Here is a 20786-nt window from a genome sequence, read left to right on the forward strand (position 1 = left end):
AAGAGAAAATATCTAGTGAGTGGCATTTCTTGTGGGTGAAAATATGTTGATGAGAAAGGTCAGGGGAGAACAGCCAGACTGCTTTCAAGCTGAAAGGAAGACAACAGTAACTTAAATAGCCACTAGTTGCAACTAAGGTATGCAGAAGAGCATCAGCAGAAGACCACACTGAGTGCTGCACCTGTCAGCTAAGAACAGTAAACTGAGGTTAGTTTGCATAGGCTCACCAGAATTGAACAACAGAAAGTTAGAAAACATTGCCTGGGCTGGTGAGTCTAGATTTCTGCTGTGACATTTGGATGGCAGGTTCAGAATTTGGAATAAACAACATAAAAGCATGGATCCGTCCTGGCTTGTATCAATCGTTCAGGCTGCTACTGGTGCTGTAAAGGTGTGGGAGATATTTCTTCCCAAATTTGGGCTGATTAGTACCTGAGCATTGTTTAAATGCCACAGCCTAACTCAGTATTATTTCTCACCATGTCCATCCCTTTAAAACCACGTGTAAAAAATTTCTAGAGGGTAATCTTGCCTGGGTCAGTATACCCAGGGCCCGTTTGCACACAAGTAGGCTACTTGCTTTCATGGACAAAATGTGCCAAGTATTTTTAGTGATTTTTTTTCCATTATGTATGTTTTTTCTCTTTTTTTTAAGCATGCACTTTTGATGGAAGCGAATAGCTTTATTATGTTGTGGCATGCTAGTCTCCTGCTTCAAGTCACACGCACTGTGACCCAGATTGTTTACAGTGAGTATCTTATCTTGTTATCTCTGGGTTTGGCTGCAGCTCAAAAAAGAAGGAAAAAAACGCACTTATCGCTTTATCTTGTTTATCTGGTATAAGAAACAACACATGCTGTAAGATATCAGTCTATTCCTCCTCGGTGATTCAAACGCACCTCCTTCCCGGGCAAAGCCCCTGAACCTGATTTGGAATCAGCCGTGCAGAGTCAATAGGGCCGCTGAGAAAATGCATTGTCGGGGTTTCTTCAGTTCCGCCCCGCAACATGCATAACGATGTTCTCGGCCAGTGAGAACGCTGCGCTTGGTAGAGGTTGTTTATGTGGAGTGCTCGGTAAGGGTTCCGCCCACTGAGGTATCTCCGATCGCAGGGCAGACAGGCAGAGAGTGTAAAATGGCGCACAGCTGTCGGTGGCGGTTCCCTGCTCGGCCCGGAGGGAGCAGCAACTCCGGTACCGGGAGGAGAGCGGGCCGAATCAGGGTTACTGCCTCTTTGCGGAGTGTCTCGGGAGCCCACCCTAATGCAGCTGGGCTCGGACCCGGGTTTGATGCTGCACTACAGGTCTCTTCGGTTATCGGGAGCAACCTGCAGAAATTTCGGGATGTTTTGGGGGAATCGAGCGACTCTAGCAGCACGGAGGTAAGGACGGGGATGACCCGGGAGCATCGGTAAGACAGCTGCGGGGCCAGAGTTCACGCGGAGGACCGCTGGTTACATGTGAGGCAGGGAGCTAACGGTTACTGTACCCAAACGTTGACCATCTTTCCGTCTCCCTGACGCTTAGTGTGGCTCTGAGCAAACTTGTCATTGCCAAGATGCTCAGTTAACTTTGAGTTGGTTATGTGGCCTTAAACTCTACAGTAACCCGTTACAGCGTTAACTTTAGTTAGAAGCAAGAAAAAACGCCAAATTATTTTATAGATATCTAGTCTCCACAGCTCTACTGGAAAGAAAGTTTTCTGCTCCTCAGTGCAGGAGTGTGAGGACGGGCTACATCCACTCAGTTTTGGGTGAACCAGTGCTAACGCTAGCTCGGCCAGAAGAAACCTCGGTGTTCCAACGCTATTACAACATACAGTACATGTAACAAACAACAGCGATACTAGTTTATTTGGTGACCAATGTATATGGCGTAACTAAGGTGGGATTACTAGTTAGCAAGTTGTTATTAGCCTGGTATGAAGCCTTCATGCCTGCTTTCAAAATCATAAACACTAACACGGTAAAAGTTACCGTTAACGTATTAGCTTTAATGTTAACCCACTGCAACTAACCAGCATTTAAACACGTTTTTAATAAATGGTGGCGTCCCTGCGGTGTAACAGCACCGTAGCTTCATGATAGCGTGTTATGTGTTTGAAAACAAGACATGTCAACTTGAAGGAGGTGAGAGTACACAATTGTGGTTTCTAACTAGCTAACGTGAACTTAGCGTCTGTCTCCAGCGAGAACGGCTACTCCTTATTCACTTTACCTTTGCCCCAGCTCTCTATAAGGTTATCTTTGCCAGCTAAATAGCTTCGTATTTGCTCCGAGGACTGGCTGTTTGAGGTGAGGTGTCAACCTCCCAACGTAGCTGCTCGGTTAGCTCGCACGTTAGCTGTCTACATCTTACAGCTAAAACTACACCACCATTCTTCTCCTCCTCTCCGTGAGCGGCGTTATAAAGTTGCAGTTTTGCCCGGGAGGTTGCTGCGTTCCTCCCCGATTAGCATATTGCTACGTAGCGGGTTAAAGCATCGGAGCTAAACTTGGCTGAGCTCATGCTCCAAACGAAATCAGATCTATTGCTGTTTAGTTTTAAGCTAGGGCAGCTACCATGCTACGCACTACGTCGCGCTAGCCATCGGGGCTATTGCTGATGCATAGGAAAATGGGAGGTGGACATGTTTTCCCCTTCTCTGCACAGTCAGTGCGTAGCTAGTACCAAAATAATATCGGGTTTATAATGTTCTGAGATGACGCCTGATACACAGCTACACGGCGTTTGGCCGTTATTGAGTGTATATGTGTATAAGGTTTAGTGTGTGAATTCGCCGTGTTTTATCAGAGCAGTGGCTGGTGACAGTGCGCATGCAGGGCTGGCTACAATAACAACGAGCCCCTTCTTGACGGACCTTGTGATGTGGGGGTGTGTTCGCCTTAGCGAACTACCATCTTCCTTCTTCATGATGAGCAGCATGCGTTCATTGCAGTGGGAGTACACCGTGTGGGGATGTTTACCACCATCCAGTCTCAACATGGACCACTACTTATTTGTTGTTTGTTTTTTACTAAAGCACAGCAGTATGTGCATGTTTGCTCCTGAGACGTTTAGCTGTAGTTTAAAAAAATTATTTTTGTTCTCACATTTGACATTTGGAATCTCCCTTTGGACAATATAATACATTTTATTATTATGTAGCTGCAGGGGGTTATGGAGTATTGAAAAGTAGTTAACCCTTTAAGACCTACCATAGAACCAAGTTCGCCAGAGCTTATATTATATTTTTACATGCTGTGGAGCCATTTTTGGGAGCATTTCAAGTTGCTATACATCAATACAACCATTATAGCCCAAACTTTAATAATATGTCTGCATTAGGTGCATAGTAATTACATAAATTGCAAAAAAGTGCGATAAACTACAAAAAAATTGAAAATCGTTTTTGTTTTTTTAACATATATTTCTAGTTAGAGAAATTTAAGAGGCTTATCCCTCAAAACTGTAAATACAAAAAAGTTACACAAACTAGTTTCCCACCACAGGAAATTTATTTTGAGTGTCTTCATAGTTTTATTTTTGAAATACACCAATTTTTATATACTGCAGGAAAAACGAAAATAAATATTATAGTGCAAATTTGCAAAATAACAGCATATGCATCAAAATAAACTATTTCCAGCAGTGCAATATGAGTCTTAAGCATCCCAGAAACGACACAGAAAGTCATAAAGTCAAACATAACTTTTTAAAACACATAACAAGTAAAACACAAGCTCATAAGGCCCCGATCGTAAAAAACTACATTTCCGCAAAATGACGTCACTTCCGGTTTCGGGCAGGTCATGCGGTCATGTGATAGTTCCCGCTGATGGACATAGGAAGTGTTACAAACAGCTGATGGATCGGCGAAGCGTGTTTCTGGAATATCATGTTTTTGTTGCTGCAAGTGATTTTTATGCAGTTTTTGCAAAGCTATATGTGGAAGGAAACTGTGACCTAGGACAAGCTGATGGCATAAGATGTAAGTACAACTCCTCCAGTTTCATATGCAAAAAAAAATTATTGCGCTAGCTTACTTGGTTGCAGAGCTACCGGGATTTAAAAATAGTTACGCAAAACAGAGCGTGCCCGCTCCGATCGGCTGTAAAGGGTTAATAATAGTTTATTGAAATTTTAAGAGAAAGTTTAATTTATTTTTTAAACTGAAATAATATATGCGAGTCCATGATTGGACCATTAAATCCTCTAAACTGCTTTATTTACTTTTGGAGTGCATTTGTACTAAATCAGTGTTACATGGCCCATGGAAACACTAACTTTACTGACTAATTTTGTGTTTAAATGGCTTTTTAAGCTTTTTCGCTCCCTCCCTTTTTTACTTTGGAGCACTGATAATGTATGTGTAGAGAGATTTGTCTGTAACACCCTAGGGCAGCTTTAGTTGTATGAAGATTTCTGACACAGCATAGTGATTTTTTGGGGTGTGACTGTGCACGTAAGCATAGGTTGTCCAGAAATGGTTAAGGCAAAGAGTTCTCCCATTTTTGTCCAACTGATAAGAAAGCATGCTATTTTGGGCCTTACCCAAGAGCATTATATTATTAAGAAATGGCTTTACTTATTAACAGTTCCTCCTGCTCTGTGTATCAGTTTATAGCATTAGTTTAGGATGCGTGGAGACAGACTGGATCATTAATTCCCCTTGGAACCTGAATCCTATGGAAGTTGTGGACACAGCATGGTGATTTTATTGAGAATCAGTGTAGTGCTTGTCTGGCCAGATCTGGGCAGGATTGTTCAGGCTCACTGCAGCCTGCTGAGTGCACAGGGCGACCCTGAACAGAGCGCCAGCCGGACACTCTCCTGCCCCTCCTTCCTTCATCCAGGCAGAAAAACCCAAATCCACTTCAGACACACACCACCCTGTCTGAGAGGCAGAGGAACTTTTCTTCTGACAGCTGCCACTTTGGAATGGATTACTAAGCCTATTGGGGTGGCTCAAAAGGGTGCTTGTTGGCTGTTGCTGTCCAAATTTGGCATTTATTAGCTTTTGTATGTCTGCTGGGAATTCATCTTCTTGATCTGGCCAAATTGTTGGTTCTTTTTTTTTTTAATAATCTAATGTAGTCCACATTGATCTTTGTTTCTAAAAGTGACTTTAAAACCCATACAGCCTTAACCCAAGTCATGCTGTTCTGACTTTTTTTTTTTTTTTAAACATAATTTTTTCTTTTTCGTTCTTGGTCCATTACATCTTGCCTTCTGCTGCCTCCTCTTTACTCTCATGTAATTACCAGTGTTTAATCATTCATACAAAACTACAGCTCAATAGATGTATCAACCTAAATGTCTCTTTGCCTCACTGGTTTGAAAGAAATGGTGTGTTTGAGCGGAAGGCGCTTGGGTCCAGCAGGTGTTTGGCCTATTTAAATAGAAGACCCCCGCCCACCGCCACCCATACACACACCCCTCCTCCTGGACCCTTCTTACCCATCCCCGAGACATCGTGTGGATTGGAGCAAGAGCTTTGTGTCTGCTTTTATTCCAGCCCTCACAAAGTGCGGCGGCTGAAAGAGCGCAGGCAGGGATATCAAAGGGTGCAGGGCAACCCTCCCCACCCACCTCCCAATGGGATAACGCTGGGTGGAGAATTAGTTACAGACCCTCCCACCCCTCCCATCCACAGCTTTATTCAGCTACAGCGGGCGGCAAGGAGCTTTCACCTCTGCTTTTAGAGTTGCCTGACTGGGAGAAAGGCGGCAATTGTGTCGTCTTTCTTACTCTTTGTGCGTGTGCGTGCGCTTGTGTGTGTGTGGTGGTAGGGGTGTCCCTCAGACTTTATGTCCCTCATTGCAATCAGGAGTAGGCGTGTCTGCTTTGTCTTTATTTTGATTAAAACTTTAATTCAAGCTGCCTCCTTAGATGGTTCAGAGGGAATGTGTGTTTGTGTGCCAGCCTGTGCAAGTGTTACTATGTTTGTGTGTGTTTGTGTAGAGAACAACACTCTGCCCCCCCCCTCCCCAAGCAATCAGTCTGTTTGCCTTTGTCCACTGACAGTTTCCTCGTTTCCTCACATGTGAGGTGTGGAAAGTCAAGGTACCCCAACACGGGAGTGTGTTTGTTTTGGTCTGCACGCTGTTGAACAAATGTGAAGCAGTTGCACTTAGTGTTTGGACACTTGAAAAAACAAATGCCCACCTTTTGCTCAGTGCTGACAGGGAGGGTCACAGAGCAGTGTCACTGCTTTCCCTGCTGAGACCTTCTTGAACAGATATGTCATCACAGACATATAGGGTTATGAGCTCATTGCCAGTTTGCATTTCTAGGAGCAGAGCATGGTGTCTGTGCCGTAAATCTAAAGGAAAGCTTCCAGGAATGAGTCAACAAAATGTTTTTTTTTTTCTAGACTACCGGGGAAGAATGACTTCCTATAGAGTGTCTATTAGCGTCAGAATAACCCTGGAAAACCTATAAATCTATATGACATCCCTTTCCTGTCCTCCTTTTGCTCCTCATCACTTGTTCAGATGTCTGAAAGTGGGTAACTTCTGAGTTTAAATGGAGCTTATGTAAATTTGATGATATTTCCACACAAATAGTGTATGTGATTTTTTTTATTTTATTTAATTTAATGTTTTTTGCAGTCAGGGTAAGGCGAGGATCAATAAGGTAGCTCCTTTGACTGAGGCCCTTTCCACACTGCAGCTGTGTCTGGCATTGGCTTCCGGCTTAAATCCTTGTTCTAGTAATTAGTTTTGTCCAACTGCTTCTTTATCCACTTTCTTCTTTAGCTTATTGCATTTAATACACTTGTATGTAACTGCCAGGTAAATGCATCAAAATAGTCTCTATTATAGAATATCACATTAACATAAAACTATGTGCTTCTCCATGTTGCTGCTAATGTCGATGGAGGTTCAGCCTTACATGCAGAAATCAGTGAAAATTAAGACCCTGGGATGCCAGCACCTTTCATAAACATAGAAAAACACATAAAAGTCATAAGCTGTCATGAAACTGCGACTGATTATATGAGTAGCGGTTAGGTTTTCCGGTAAGATCTTGATGTGGTAGGTGTTTGGGTAGCTGCAGAGTATGCTAATGTGTTTGTTACTGACCTGTGAATCGTCACTTGTGACAGCAGTTGTTTGCTTGTTGTAAACTTTTTTACTGCCCATCAGGTATATTTAACATTACAGCCAACCGTGCTCATTAAATGACTGGCGCGTTTTAAAGCAGAAATATCAGCTGTGAACTAAAGTGTTTTTAGTATGAGTGAGAGAAGTTTATTACGAAAAAGTTTTTTTAACTTAAAAATGGCCTTATTTTATTTTCTGCCATATATATTGCAACAGTGGCGGATGCTCATATTAAACATGGTAAAAGTAAGGATTTCAGCACATGTGCAAATAATCCCTCTGACTCAAATACTCACTTACACTCACTTTTTTTTCTACTCTTGGCTCTGTTTGATATAGATAGGGGGATACCCTTAATATAGTCATCTCAGGCGCAGCAGACTCCTCCAGCAATTCTGTTTATGATGCAGAGCCAGGTAGAAGAAATTTGCTTGAAAGAGAAATGATCTTAAAAAAAAAAACTTCTTTCAGGAAGAGAGTGAACTGAGGGGCTGGCCTGAAGCTCAGCATGAGATTAAAAAAACCCCAAAAAAACAACATGATTTGTTTTTACTGCAAATCATGCACGACCACTATTGGTGCTGGGTAGGGGTTTAGAGTTGATATCTAGTCATAGTGGTAATTCACTTGAAAAAGGTGAGACAAACAATAAAAGGGAAAAGTTGTGGCCATGGTTAAAGCTTGCAAAGGTTTGCTGCAGATTCTAGTTTCAGGTGGGAAATGAACCCTTCTCAGCACCTCCCAGCCTTCTTTATGAAGCGTTGTACATCTCTTCCTTACTTTCTCCACTGAATTTAAATATTCATTGTAAAGTAAAGTCAGTAAATCATTAGGGAACATGCTGACAAATCACAGTAAGATTTTTTTACTTTTTTCTATACATATTCTGCTTCTATTATTTTGTCTGCTTTTGCTGTTCCGCCTGCCTAAAAGTGTAACTTTGGTTAGCAAGGGCTAACTTACAGTAGGTGGTTAGAATTGCTCTTGTTTTGCTAAATCTGGAATTTAAGAAACCTATCCAAAAAAACCAGAGAGATGCCGTTTGGAAACCCACCTGTTTAGCAAGGAATACGTTTTGTAGATCAAAGCTGGGTTTATACCCTGCCTTAGAAACAGATCCATCATCTGCAGCCCGTCATCTGTAGTCAGTTTGATTTCTCCTAAATGCTGTCTTATAAGGCGGTGAAAGTCCCATTAGCTTTGTCAAAGTGCAAAAAGCTCTGTCAGAGTGATACAGAGAAATAAACCTCCAACCCAATTCCTATCTGTTTCACACCTGTCAGGGACAGTCCCTTGCACGTCCTGACAAAATTAATGATGCTTCTGTCATGAATCAGATTGGTTTCCCTTGCTCCAGCTTTAAGTAATTTATATCACTTAACTCATGTATGCATTGATCAGTAAGATGAAAAATGACAGACCAGCAGGGAAGTAAAACTGCTCAGGATTTCACACGGTGAGAGCGACGGCAAAAGCGAGCAAAGATGAAGGGTGCTCTTCAGCTTAAGAGATAAAGGGGAAGGGGGAAAAAAACAACAACAAAAAAGACAAACTCTGGTCTTTCCAGTAACCCCTTTCATCACTTGCACGTCGCACGACAACGTAGTACAAAACACTTCACCTCAGTAGTATACTACGGTGTTTGTTTACTTCTTGAAGTTACCTCCCTGTGCCTGCACTGCTATTGAGCTCATGGTGAGCTGCATGTTCCACGCGCTGCTGCTCAGTGCTTGTCAGTCAGTGGGAGCGAGCTAGCAATGAGTGACTGACTGACTGAATGTGCGTTAGGAAGCATGGCAGAGAGCAAGCAAGATTAAGAGTGGCGGGGGGAGGAAAGGGGAGTCTTGTCTTGTGTGTGGGAGGCATGTTTAGATTGGGATTTAGCAAGCTTCTGCACGAGCATGTTCAAAACCTCATCCCCTTTCATCCTCACTGCTCCCAAGAGAGCGGTGCGCTCCCTCCGTTGTTGATGGTGCATGTGGTCAAGATGCTGCTTCCTTGTCTCTTTTCTCTCCTCCTCTCCCTCCTCCCACGACCCTCCTCCTTTAGCTCGTCGAGCTTGCTGGTTTGCCTTGTCTTTGCTCCCCTCCCCCCATTTTCACTCCTGTGTTCTGCTTGTTTACATCTTGATGTGCAGCTCATGCAGGGGGGTGTGCTATCCCCCACCCCCCACCCCGCCCACCAAACTGTGTATGTGTGGCTGACAGAATTAGTACATGATCACAAGGGTGTGAGTGTGTGAGTGAATGTGGGAGTGAGTGAGTGTGTGAGTGAGTGAGTTAGTGAGTGCAGGTACATGCGTCTGTGCTGCCTGCCCTACGCACTTGCCTCTGGCAAAGTACGCTGTAATGTCATTGACTGCTCACATTATCACAGCGACTCAGTGCTGTCCATCGGTACTCCCCCCCCCGCTCCGCTCTGCAACAAACACCAACCCAGAGCACCAGTTTGCTCAGAGAGGAGGATGCTACAATTACCGTGAGAAGAGGGTGAAATACAAACAGAGCGAAGCATAAAAAAGGGGAGGAAAAAGAAAAGCTTGAATGCACCATGAGCAGAGTGGGATGCTTAGATAAATACTGCAGGCCAGGAAAAACAGCGGTATTGATGTCTGTTATTGTTGTTTGTTTATATGTGGAACAGCTGAAAACCGGCATTTGAGCACACATTAATGCTTCTTATGCTTTCTAATTAGATCCTACAGTTTGTCGTGCGTCTCAGCCACATGCAGCGTGTGTAACTCTTAAATGGTGCAAAGCAGTTTGCATGTAATTTTGCACTTACACTTAGATCGCAGCTGCTCTACAAACTGGGCCAGCGAGACCTTTATTGCATCCCCACGTGCTGCTATAAATAAACATGACGAAATGACACACTCACCTCCACCCTTAAGCACATTGATTGTAAGAAGTAGTAGCACACAGAGGAGCCCAAAGATGCTAATCATCACTGAGGGATTTTTTCTTTTCTGTTGCACTTCTCAAGGGTACATTGAGACATGAGAGGAAGGATACATTTACTATGCCAGAGTGGAGCTTACATAATTTCCCAAAATATTGAAATTAATTCAATATTACTGAGTAATTAAAGTCACATCATTTGGCAGTTATTAACCATGGATGAAATGTTTTATGGTGAAACATATCAAAGTTTCATGCTAAAATTGCCTAAACTGATATATTTTTTAACATGTGACCATGATTCAGTGTCTGAATTCAGCTAAAGGCACAGATGTATCTAAGTGAATCCAAAGCTCAGACTGCTCTGGCTCAGCCTTAAAGCCACACTTTACATTTTTGCTCCTCTTGTTGAAAAGATGCCACTAATGTGTATTTGCTCTGCACTTCAGGCCTCATTGTCTTTTGTGCCTCTTTGCTCTGTCTGCCTGTGTAAGTGCTGTAACTCAAGGAGCAGGAGTACATTGCTATGTGTTAGTCACCCAGTAAGATTTAGACGTCTGTGGTGGTTTGAGTCTTCTCAAACGTTAGGCATGCTATTCCAAAAACCAGAAAAATATGAGAGCACCAGAGTAAGCTAGAGTAGTCTGTCTTCGGGCGATCGTGGCTCAAGAGTTGTGTGTTCATATTGTAATCGGAAGGTTGCCGGTTCGAGCCCCGGTTCGGACAGTCTCGGTCGTTGTGTCCTTGGGCAAGACACTTCACCTACCGCCTACTGGTGATGGCCAGAGGGGCCGATGGCGCGATATGGCAGCCTCGCCTCTGTCAGTCTGCCCCAGGGCAGCTGTGGCTACAACTGTAGCTTGCCTTCACCAGTGTATGAATGTGAGAGTGAGGGGTCCCGAAAAGCGCTGTATAAATGCATTCTATTACTATTCAATAATGACTCAAGTGTTGCTCATCTAGGCCATCTCACTGTTATGTACTATGATTAATGCTCTAAATATGGTCTGTTCCTGTATTTTAGCATTACAAAATGGTGTGATCACAGGCAACTCATCTTTTTCCCTTTCTTGTGTTGTAGGAAGAAGCATTTGAAGGATTTGGACCGGTTGTTGAACAGAAGCGAGTACAGAGCCCTTCAACAACTTCCTCAGGTAAAATTTTAACTCGTCTTGGCTACCAGGGACTTTATAGTCAGTTTGAGATGACTCTACCTGTACAATTTTTCTATAGGTGTTGCTGTTTGTGCCTGGTTATTTATTTGTTTTTCTGGTTTTATCAGCAGGACCACCTATACAGGAGAAGAAGCCAAGAGGGCGCCCGCCACGGGTCCTGTCCGCCCAGAAAATTGCTGCAAGTCTATCTTCCCCATCATCCTTTCCCTCCCCAAAACAGGACAAACCTGAGGGACCTGAAAGACCAGCTGAAAGGGTGAAAAGGCTACCTGGGAGGCCACCTGGGACCGGAGAAAAGAGAAGAGGCCGACCCCCTTCTTCAAGTAGCAAGAAAGCTTGGACTACGGGAAGCCATGCAGCAGGGGAGGACACCAGGCAGGTTGGGTTTGAGCTGGACACAGAGGAGGACAAGGACAGAAAGGGTGGCAAGAAGGTGGCAGTGGGCTCTACTCAGCCACATGATACTGAGGCGAGGTTTTCCAAAGGTGGACGGGGTGAATCCAAAGTTACCAACCTGAAGAGGCTGACAGAGACCAAGCTCACCCCTCTGAAGTCACGCCTCAAGACTTTGCCCGGTGTTCCCCGACGCAGACGTGGGCGACCACCATCAGCTGAGAGGCTCAAAGCTGAAGCAGCAGCTGCTGCTGCTGCCCAGCTGTCTACCTCCATTGAATGTGGGGAAGGGAAACATAAAACGTTCAGGATCAGAGGTGGGGCCGCAGAACCACACACACCTCAGCAGCCCATGCTAAGGAGTGTGGATGGCACTGGGGACCAAGACTCTTCCAATCCACCTGCCTCCCCACTTCCCTCCAAGCCAGGCAGAGCGGTGGGCCTCAGAAAAAGCCCTCGACACAGAAAGCCAGTCAGAATCGTCCCCCCGTGTAAGCGCCCTGATGCTACCATCGCCAAACAGCTGCTGGAACGTGCTAAGAAAGGAGCACAGAAGCGACTGGAGAAAGAAGCTGTAGCCATTGGGGGTAGTGGGGGAGGAGCCATTGAAGCTGGCATCAGGAAGACCCCGCTGAAGAACATCAGGCAGTTCATCATGCCCGTGGTCAGCACCGTCTCCCTTCGCATCATCAAAACACCCAAGCGCTTCATTGAAGATGAGGGGAGTTTTGGAACCCCAGCACCCCATACAAAGATACCCCGCTTAGACACAGCCCCTTCATCTGTCTCCACTTCTGCCCAACCTGCCTGCACCATTTCCTCATCCCCTTCTCCTGTGCTTGTCTCCTCTACATCTGCTGTTACTAGCGCTGGTACCACTGCCCCGACTGACTCTCTCCCGCCTCCTTCATCTCCTGCCCCTGTTCCCTCTGTTCCATCAACAGCTGCCGGTCTTCTGAATAGCAGCAACAGCAACACAGCCAATGGGAGATTCAGCAGTAGCGCGCCATCTTGCGGCTCAAGTGCTGTGTCACAGCATTCCTCACAACTCTCTTCTGCAGAGTCTTCCAGGTCCAGCAGCCCGAGCTTGGATGACTCATCGTGCAACTCCCAGGCTTCGGAGGCCACGCAGGCTTTGTCAGAGCCAGAGGATCATTCTCCGTCCTCACAGGGAGAGAGGGAGGCCAACCTGCTACACACCTCACAGCCTGCGTCTCCTCCCTCTGAACCGGAGGCAGAGCATGTGCTGGCAGAGAGGAATCAACGAGGCCGGAGACGGCAGGGGGTCAGCCAGGGGGGTCAGAAACAGAGGGGAAGAGAGATGCTCACCACTGGGATGAAAAAGCCAATCATCAGCCCACCAACAGGAGTGCTGATGTCCTCCTCTGCACTTGTAAATTCCCAGCAAGCTTCATCCACAGCTTCTTCGTCTTCTTCACCTCCCCCTCTCCTCACCCCTCCACAGCCTCCCCAGTCAACCTCCACTGGTACAGCTGCTATTAGTGAACACCACCCCCAGTCGTCTTGGATGCCTCACCCCATCCCACCATTCCTCCCTGGACCATCAGTGCTGCCCAGCTTGTCAGACAAAAGAAGTCGCTCAATTCTGAGAGAGCCCACCTTCCGATGGACATCCCTGTCCCACCCGAAACAGCAGTACTTTTCCTCTGCTAAATATGCCAAGGAGGGCCTTATACGCAAGCCGGTATTTGACAACTTCCGTCCTCCACCTCTCACACCTGAAGACGTCGGGCTGGGTGTTGGTGGGGCAGGGGGAGCTGCTCCGGTTGCATTTCCAGCACCGGTCACCGGAGCGGGAAGTGGGACTCGTCTGTTTGCCCCTCTTCATCCCCACGCTCACCACCAGCACCCCCCATCATCCCGCTTTGACTCACCACTTCAAAAGCGCAGCCCGTTGCTTCGTGCTCCACGCTTTACACCCAGTGAGGCTCACTCTCGGATATTTGAGTCAGTTACCCTGCAGTCATCTTCGGGGAGCAGCCCTGGATCAATCTCCCCACACCAGACGCCACCCAGCTCCACCAGAACCCAGCGGCGTAGGAGACGGCCGGTTCCGGGAACACTGCGTGGCCATCCACGGTCTCCATCCCACTCGATGACCAGACGCAGCAGCCAAATAGGAGGCCAGATGTCCATGGGGAAAGGGGCCTCAGAGATATCTGTGCTGCCAGGCTCTGCCTCCAGTAGTAACCCCAGCTCTTTGCCAGGGGTGTCTGCAAGCCCACTAGCCACTAGTGCCTTAACTTCTGCTCCTTTCAACACTTTCTCCACGGTATCACACGGTATACTGGCCTCACAAGGAACACCCGATAATCGAAGAGGGGCCACTGGAAACCCACCTCCCATGTCAGCTGCATCATCCGGTTCTTCCCCACTTTTCCCTCTCTTTCCTCCCAGTGGCCAAGACACAGGGCGAGGAGCTGGGAAGGGAGGTAAAGAAAAATGTTTGTCCACTCCCCAGGAACCTGCTCAGAAGGAAAAAGAGAGAGATTCTGAGAAAAATCGTGAGAAGGAGAAGGAGAATAAGAGAGAAGGGAAGAAGGATTTGGAGAAAAGAAGTCGGGTTTCTACGCCAGATGGCTCCCCTAATGCACCTTCTAGTCTGTTTACTGTAGATGGGAGGGACTCTGATGGTCTTGCTCCAAAAAAGGCTCCGGGGAGAAAGAAATCAACATCAGCTGACACGGTTTCTGACACCGCTTCCTCAGATGTGCCACCTTCCACTGGTCCTGTGTCCTTTACTAAAGGACGTCTGCCTAAGAAAGGCAGGCTCTCTGAGAAGGGAGCAGAGATGGAGGATGGGGAAAAAGAGAAAGAGAAAAGAAGTACTCCCAGCCAAAATACACCAAGCCTCCCAGTGCATCCCAGCAGACAACAGCTTCCTGTTTCCTCTATTGGAAAAATTTTATCAAATTCAGAGAAACACCCTGTGACTGACAAGCGGGTAGTTGGACTACTGAAGAAGGCCAAAGCCCAGCTCTTTGAGATAAAGAAGAACAAGCTAAAACCTACAGATCAGGCAAAGGTCCAGGTCAGTTTCATGTTCATGCGTCGCCCTCATAGAGTCTCAACAAAAAGACTGTCTGGTTTTCTCATTTAAATCGTATAGTCACAAGCAAATGAGTTTGACATAATGCTATGAATGTTTGCTATAAATAGAAACCTGAGTTTGTACTCAGACTGAAACTTGATAGGGGGAAAGTCCCATGGAGGGTGTTACTTAAGGGGAATTCTCCTCGCTTAATGCATTATGCACAAAACAGCAGTAGCTTTGCTTATGAAAGTCCTTTATGCAGAATCTTCATCTGTTTTTATTTTTTGCTGTTAATATGTCAATTGGGTTTTTAAGGACACGCCTTGTTTCCACATCTTCTTAATCTTCACCTGCACACTGGTCAGATTGTTCACATCTAACGTAACTAACATTTAACAATAAGCTGAACATGCTGTCTTTTTGCATTGCAAGTTTGTGCATTTGTAGGATTGTCTTGCATATTTGTTATCATGATGCTCTTTATGAGTATTCGGTGCACTTTTTGCGGTGGTCTGCAGGGTCAAGAGAGTGATTCGTCGGAGGCATCAGTCCGTGGACCGCGCATCAAGCATGTATGCCGTCGTGCAGCTGTGGCTCTTGGCCGTAACCGGGCGGTGTTCCCTGATGACATGCCCACACTTAGTGCCTTGCCCTGGGAGGAGAGAGAGAAGATCCTATCTTCCATGGGGAATGATGGTGAGACACACCTGCATACTTGAAGTTTACTGAATTGTCTATAAAGTGCAAAAATCAACACTCTTTGGTGTGGATGATATTATTGCTTAGTTGTTTTAAATGGTAAACTTCATGGTAATCTTTAACCGTTTTAATTTTTAAAAAAAGGTACAGAGAATAGTTCAGCTTGTGCAAGACTTGGCTATTCTGGGCGGGGTCTTAATTGGGACTGTGACATGTGTACACTTCTAATACTGCAGAGCAGCGTGAGCTAAATGGTTTTTTATTCATGGCACAAATGTTGTGTCATGAATGAAGTCCTGAAACAGTTTGGAGCACACAATGATGACAGGCTAATCACAGGAGAAGAGAAATTCAATCATTGATGGGCACACAAGTACACAGTGGAGTGGTGATGGAGTGAGAAGCGTTTGGCTGCCCTGTCCCTGTTATTTTGACTGGTCTCATGTCATGTTGTTACATGCGAACTTTTGAGGCGAGATGACCTAATAGTGATGGTCGGGAATTAGGTTAAAGACAAAGTGGCTAAAAAATAAGTTGTTATTGATTTATTTTAAAATAAGCCAGAATTTAAGATTCATTCATTTGTTTAAAAAAATAATTTATTTATCAATATTGTAAATTTCTTCATCTTTGCCTTCTTAATAGTGCTATTTTATGACTCTCTCTGTGTTAAACTGTGTGTCAGTAATAATGAAATCCTCCTTTTTTGGATTTTTTTACAGACAAGTCTTCAGTTGCGGGCTCAGAAGAGGCAGAGCCTCAGTCCCCTCCCATAAAGCCACGGGAGACCCGGCAAAAGGCCGTTCAAGAAGCTCCTCCTAAAAAGGGCCGACGGTCGCGGCGCTGTGGCCAGTGCTCAGGCTGCCAGGTTCCAGAAGACTGCGGTGAATGTACCAACTGTCTGGATAAGCCTAAGTTTGGAGGGCGAAACATTAAAAAGCAATGCTGCAAGTGAGTATTATTCCTGACTTGAAGTCAGCAGCTTGACATGCACGTTCTTGGAAATGTAACTATGCTATGTGACAAAATATAATGGGCTGTTACTGTATCCAGCTCGTTCATTATGCTGATGAAGTGGGAGGTATTTGCCAGTGAATACATCTTTTTGGTTTGTTTTCAAAGCTTAGACAATACACTTATAGAGTCAGAGTCGGTCTTAAAATGTCTTCTTCTTCCTCCTTTTCTGTAACTGTAACTAACAAGATTCATTAGATCAACATCCAGCACGAACAGTTGATGGTAGAAGTATAGATGCATCAAAGACATCGTCATTGTGGTGGGAATTAAAGGCAGGATGGAAGCTAAAATTTTGTGAATCTCCTTTTCAGGATGAGAAAGTGTCAGAACTTACAGTGGATGCCCTCAAAGATTCTTCAAAAGCAAGGTAAAGGCAAGAAGGACAAGAAAAAGAGGCCACCGGAAAAGAAAGAGAGCCTCAATCCGGTGAAAGGACCAAACTCGGACTCTGGCCCCAAACCCATTCCTGCTCCAGCAAAAGAGGAACCTCCCCTTAAAAAGAGCCCTCCTCCTCCTCCTCCTCTAAGGCAGGGAGAGGAGAAGTCAAGACAGCCATTATCCAAGCAATCATCGCCAGCCCTCGCATCCTCCCCTGCCCCAGCCGATCCCCCTCAGGCCTCCGCCGCGTCCACAGCCCAGGCTCAGTCTCCCGCACCGATGTCAGAACCCAAGCAGCTCACGGCCCCAAGCGGTGCCCCCGGTAAAAAGGGGCACAAGCCACAGCAACCTGTACCGGCTTCCACCTCCACGTCATCTTCTTCCACTTCATCGTCTTCTTCCTCCTCCTCCTCCTCATCTTCTTCTTCCTCCTCCTCCTCTTCCTCCTCTTCATCGTCATCTTCTGCACAAAATTCCCCCTCTCAGTCTACGCAGTCTCAGCCGTCATCACAACAGCAGCAGCAACGGACACTTACCAGTCAGGCATGTTCAAAAAAGGATGCTTCACCCAAGATTTCGCCAAATGAACCCAAGAAAAAAACACAGCCGCTGCAGCAGCAGCTTTCAGCGCAACAGCAGAGCTCAGCTACACTAGTTTCAGATACAGGTAAGTAAATAGCCATACCTTTTCCCAATAAACGGCATTTTTATTTTTACCTTGTTCTTATTTTAATATCATCGCTTTTTTCTTCTTTTTTTTAATAGCTGAATCAAAACAGTTAAAGAAGCCAACTTCTCGCTCTGTTCCCGTTTCTACTAGACACAAACCAAAAGACAAGGTAATAAAGTTTTACTTGTATAAGATGTCCATCAAAACTTTTGCCATAAGCATTTGTCAAACACTGTTTTTGTTTTTTTGGTCACCCCCTCTTGTGAAGCCTCTGACCACTAAACCCCCGAGCAGCAGTACTTTAAACTCGCAGAGCACTCCCTCGACTAGGGGCCAGGTGAATTCTAGAGCACCCTGCGACGGAGTGCATCGTATCAGAGTGGATTTCAAAAGGAACCATGATGTGGAGAAGGTGTGGGAGGCTGGTGGCCTCAGCCTGCTCACCTCTGTGCCTATCACACCCAGGGTGCTCTGCTTTTTGTGTGCAAGCAGTGGAAATGCGGAGGTAAAAATCATCTTGATTTTCTTTTTTTCCCTCCCCCCTTTGAGCTTCCTTTCATCCACGCAGAAGCTGAGCTTATATTCAAACACGTCTTCCTCTCTCTCTCTCTCTGCATGTAGTTTGTCTTCTGCCAGGTATGCTGTGAACCGTTCCATCTCTTTTGCCTGGGGGAATCGGAGCGCCCTCTCCAGGAGCAGTTTGAGAACTGGTGTTGTCGACGATGCCGATACTGCCAGGCCTGTGGGCGCCAGCACCAGAAAACTAAAGTAAGCCATTCGATACAGTTCTGTACATTTTAAAGCCGCTCACGGAAGCTTGGTTCAGACTGACAGTGTGTGAAGACTGGAGAATCTTCCCTAGAAAGATGCTTGCTAGTCTAGCCAGCAGACAGCACTTAATCAGCTTCTTGGATTCCTGCCATGTTTTTATCATTTAACTGAAGCCATGTGTAAAATGTGCATGGTGTGAGCCTTGTATGGTTGTGGGTTTAGAAATATGAATGAACACATCAGGTGGAAGAAAGGCAGTCAAACAGCTGTACATGTTTGCAAGATATGTGAAATTGTTGGTTACTGCCCATTTAGTGGGGAAAGCAGAAAGTAAGGCTAAAGAAAAAGATTCTTTGGAGCTGGATCTTTAAATCTAGCGAGCGTAAAGTAAATCGTTATTTTGACTGGCTTTCGTCTCTGACCAAGGAGCTGCCTCTAAGCAGTAGGTCTCTGGCATTCCGATTCCACCACTGAGTGTGGCTTAACTTAAATCTCAGCTGGCGAAGTTACGGGCAAATCAGGCCGCTGCAGAAATAGCACATCAAGTGCTGGATGATCATAAAACTTTGACTATTTGCAACTTGTAATTGTTGATAATTTATCTAAATTTTAGGAGCTTCAGGAACATCTCAAACACTCTCCTCCCGCTCTTACGGCTATAAATGCTCCACCATCACTCCCCTTTTTCTCTGTTAGCCTCTCTCAGATGTGTCAGGGGGTATCCTGCAGGCACAGGTGCTGCTGCTGATCCTCAGTAAGGCCCTCCCCAAACTGCAGCCTCCAGCCTAGCTTGTTGGTCATTATTAATAAATGTTTGTCATTCGCATTTTGGGTTAGGATCCCTGCTAGCTCAGTGATGAAAATGTCCTGCAGCACATTAACTGTATATTGGAAAAACTTTAAATGGGATAACTGTGTTTATTCAAAGAAAAAACAAGAAAAACTCAACTGCGCTCAACCCTTAAGCAGCTGTCGACAAGAGCACTATACAGCTCACATTAAAGCTGCATCATAATGCCTTAGTTAATGATGTTTATCCATCCGTTACACACGCTATGAATGTGCCCTGCTATAAACTGGAGGGAGCACTAGAGCAAGACGTCTGTGTAAAAGAAGCACCGTTCATCTTTTAAAAAATACTGCATGGCTGTATCTACCATTCATTTATTTCAGCGTGACACTTGGTGGTAAAGGCGAGTACTGCAATTATGGGTCAAAGCCTTTGTTGCTGATTTGCAGGGAGCAGAACTATTTGTTAGGGATGAAAATGTTACTGCTGCCTAACTCGATATACAAATAACATCTTGTCACTTTTTCTACCTCTCTCCCTGCAGCAGCAGCTGCTAGAGTGCGACAAGTGCCACAACAGCTATCACCCAGAGTGCCTGGGTCCCAACTACCCAACCAGACCCACCAAGAAGAAGAGAATCTGGGTATGCACACACTCTCCTCCTCCTCCTCCTCCTCTCTTAAACACCCTCACCATTTTCTCACCTTTATGTAACACAGTTGCACGACTGCGTGACCAAACTATAGCATTATGCTCGCACATTTCTCTCCCAAGTTCACACGTTTCCTTCTTCTCAAGATTGTGCTACTTACATGGATGCGACCTCGCACAGCCAGCGTCTAGGAAAACGTTTTGCTCCTGTTACAGCGTCACTTTCACACACTTTCCACTCCTTAAACGAATGCTTACGAGTTTCTACCGTGTAGTAACGATGTTGTTTATGTGCCTCTTATTTTCAGGTTTGCGCCAAGTGTGTGCGCTGTAAGAGCTGCGGCACCACGAAACCTGGGAAGTCCTGGGATGCCCAGTGGTCACATGATTTCTCCATGTGTCACGATTGTGCCAAACTTTTTGCTAAAGGTGAGCAGGTAGCTCAGTAGATGACTGATCAGTATCACCAGCAATAACAAAAAAATACAACAACATTTGAATGTAAGCAGTATTTTATTGGTCTTGATGAATTTTAATCTCCTCTCTCAGGGAACTTCTGCCCACTGTGTGATAAGTGCTATGACGATGATGATTATGACAGCAAAATGATGCTGTGTGGCCGCTGCAACCATTGGGTTCATGCAAAGTGTGAGAATCTCACAGGTGAGAAGCTGCATAGCGAGTAATACATTGACAGTATGTTCTTCATCAGTTTGTAGCAGCTTGTGTGCTTCGACAGTGTCTGAGCAGATGACTGACAGGCCGCCCTCTGAGCGCTGTCACGCTGATGACATGCAGAAAAACAATAAACCTAATGACCTGCTGTTTCGCTGTGTCGCAGATGAAATGTATGAACTGCTGTCAAAGCCAGAGAGCGTTGCCTACACATGTACCAAATGTACCGAACGACACCCGCCTGAGTGGAGGGCGGCGTTGGAAAGGGAACTTCAGGGCTGCATTCGCAACGTCCTCACTGCACTGCTCAACTCACGCACATCCACACACCTGCTACGGTACAGACAGGTAAGATACACGCCTGCAAATCGATGTGAGTCTTTGCCATATTGCAAACATTTCACTGATCAGATTTTTATATTATAGCATCATTTGCAGTGTGTTTCCCACAGATTTAGGTTCTGCAGACTGCCATTTTTAAGGATTTCCTCTGCACATTTTTCATTTTCCAGTTTCTTTGTGAG

At 45.4% G+C, this 20786-nt stretch overlaps 1 protein-coding gene across 3 annotated transcripts in view; it reads left to right on the top strand.

Moving 5' to 3' along the window:
* Nucleotides 1-1085: 1085 nt before the first annotated feature.
* Nucleotides 1086-20786, top strand: part of kmt2a (lysine (K)-specific methyltransferase 2A) — a 36041-nt gene continuing 16340 nt past the window's right edge. Inside the window, exons 1-13 of one of the 3 annotated variants that reach the window (XM_085371398.1) lie at nt 1086-1382; nt 11070-11142; nt 11271-14608; nt 15130-15307; nt 16033-16261; nt 16639-17372; nt 17471-17544; nt 17644-17880; nt 17997-18143; nt 19481-19579; nt 19896-20016; nt 20137-20250; nt 20429-20610. In XM_085371398.1, coding sequence (XP_085227524.1) covers nt 1137-1382; nt 11070-11142; nt 11271-14608; nt 15130-15307; nt 16033-16261; nt 16639-17372; nt 17471-17544; nt 17644-17880; nt 17997-18143; nt 19481-19579; nt 19896-20016; nt 20137-20250; nt 20429-20610 — 5772 coding nt within the window. In that variant the 5' untranslated portion in view covers nt 1086-1136. The remainder of the gene's footprint in view (nt 1383-11069; nt 11143-11270; nt 14609-15129; nt 15308-16032; nt 16262-16638; nt 17373-17470; nt 17545-17643; nt 17881-17996; nt 18144-19480; nt 19580-19895; nt 20017-20136; nt 20251-20428; nt 20611-20786) is intronic. The other 2 variants (XM_085371401.1, XM_085371399.1) reach the window with 2 other exon arrangements.

Source organism: Diplotaxodon limnothrissa, linkage group LG14 (genome assembly GCF_057381915.1).
Source record: "Diplotaxodon limnothrissa isolate DT_005_m linkage group LG14, D_limnothrissa_male_GT1.1, whole genome shotgun sequence".
In the NCBI taxonomy this organism is placed as follows: Eukaryota; Metazoa; Chordata; class Actinopteri; order Cichliformes; family Cichlidae; genus Diplotaxodon; species Diplotaxodon limnothrissa.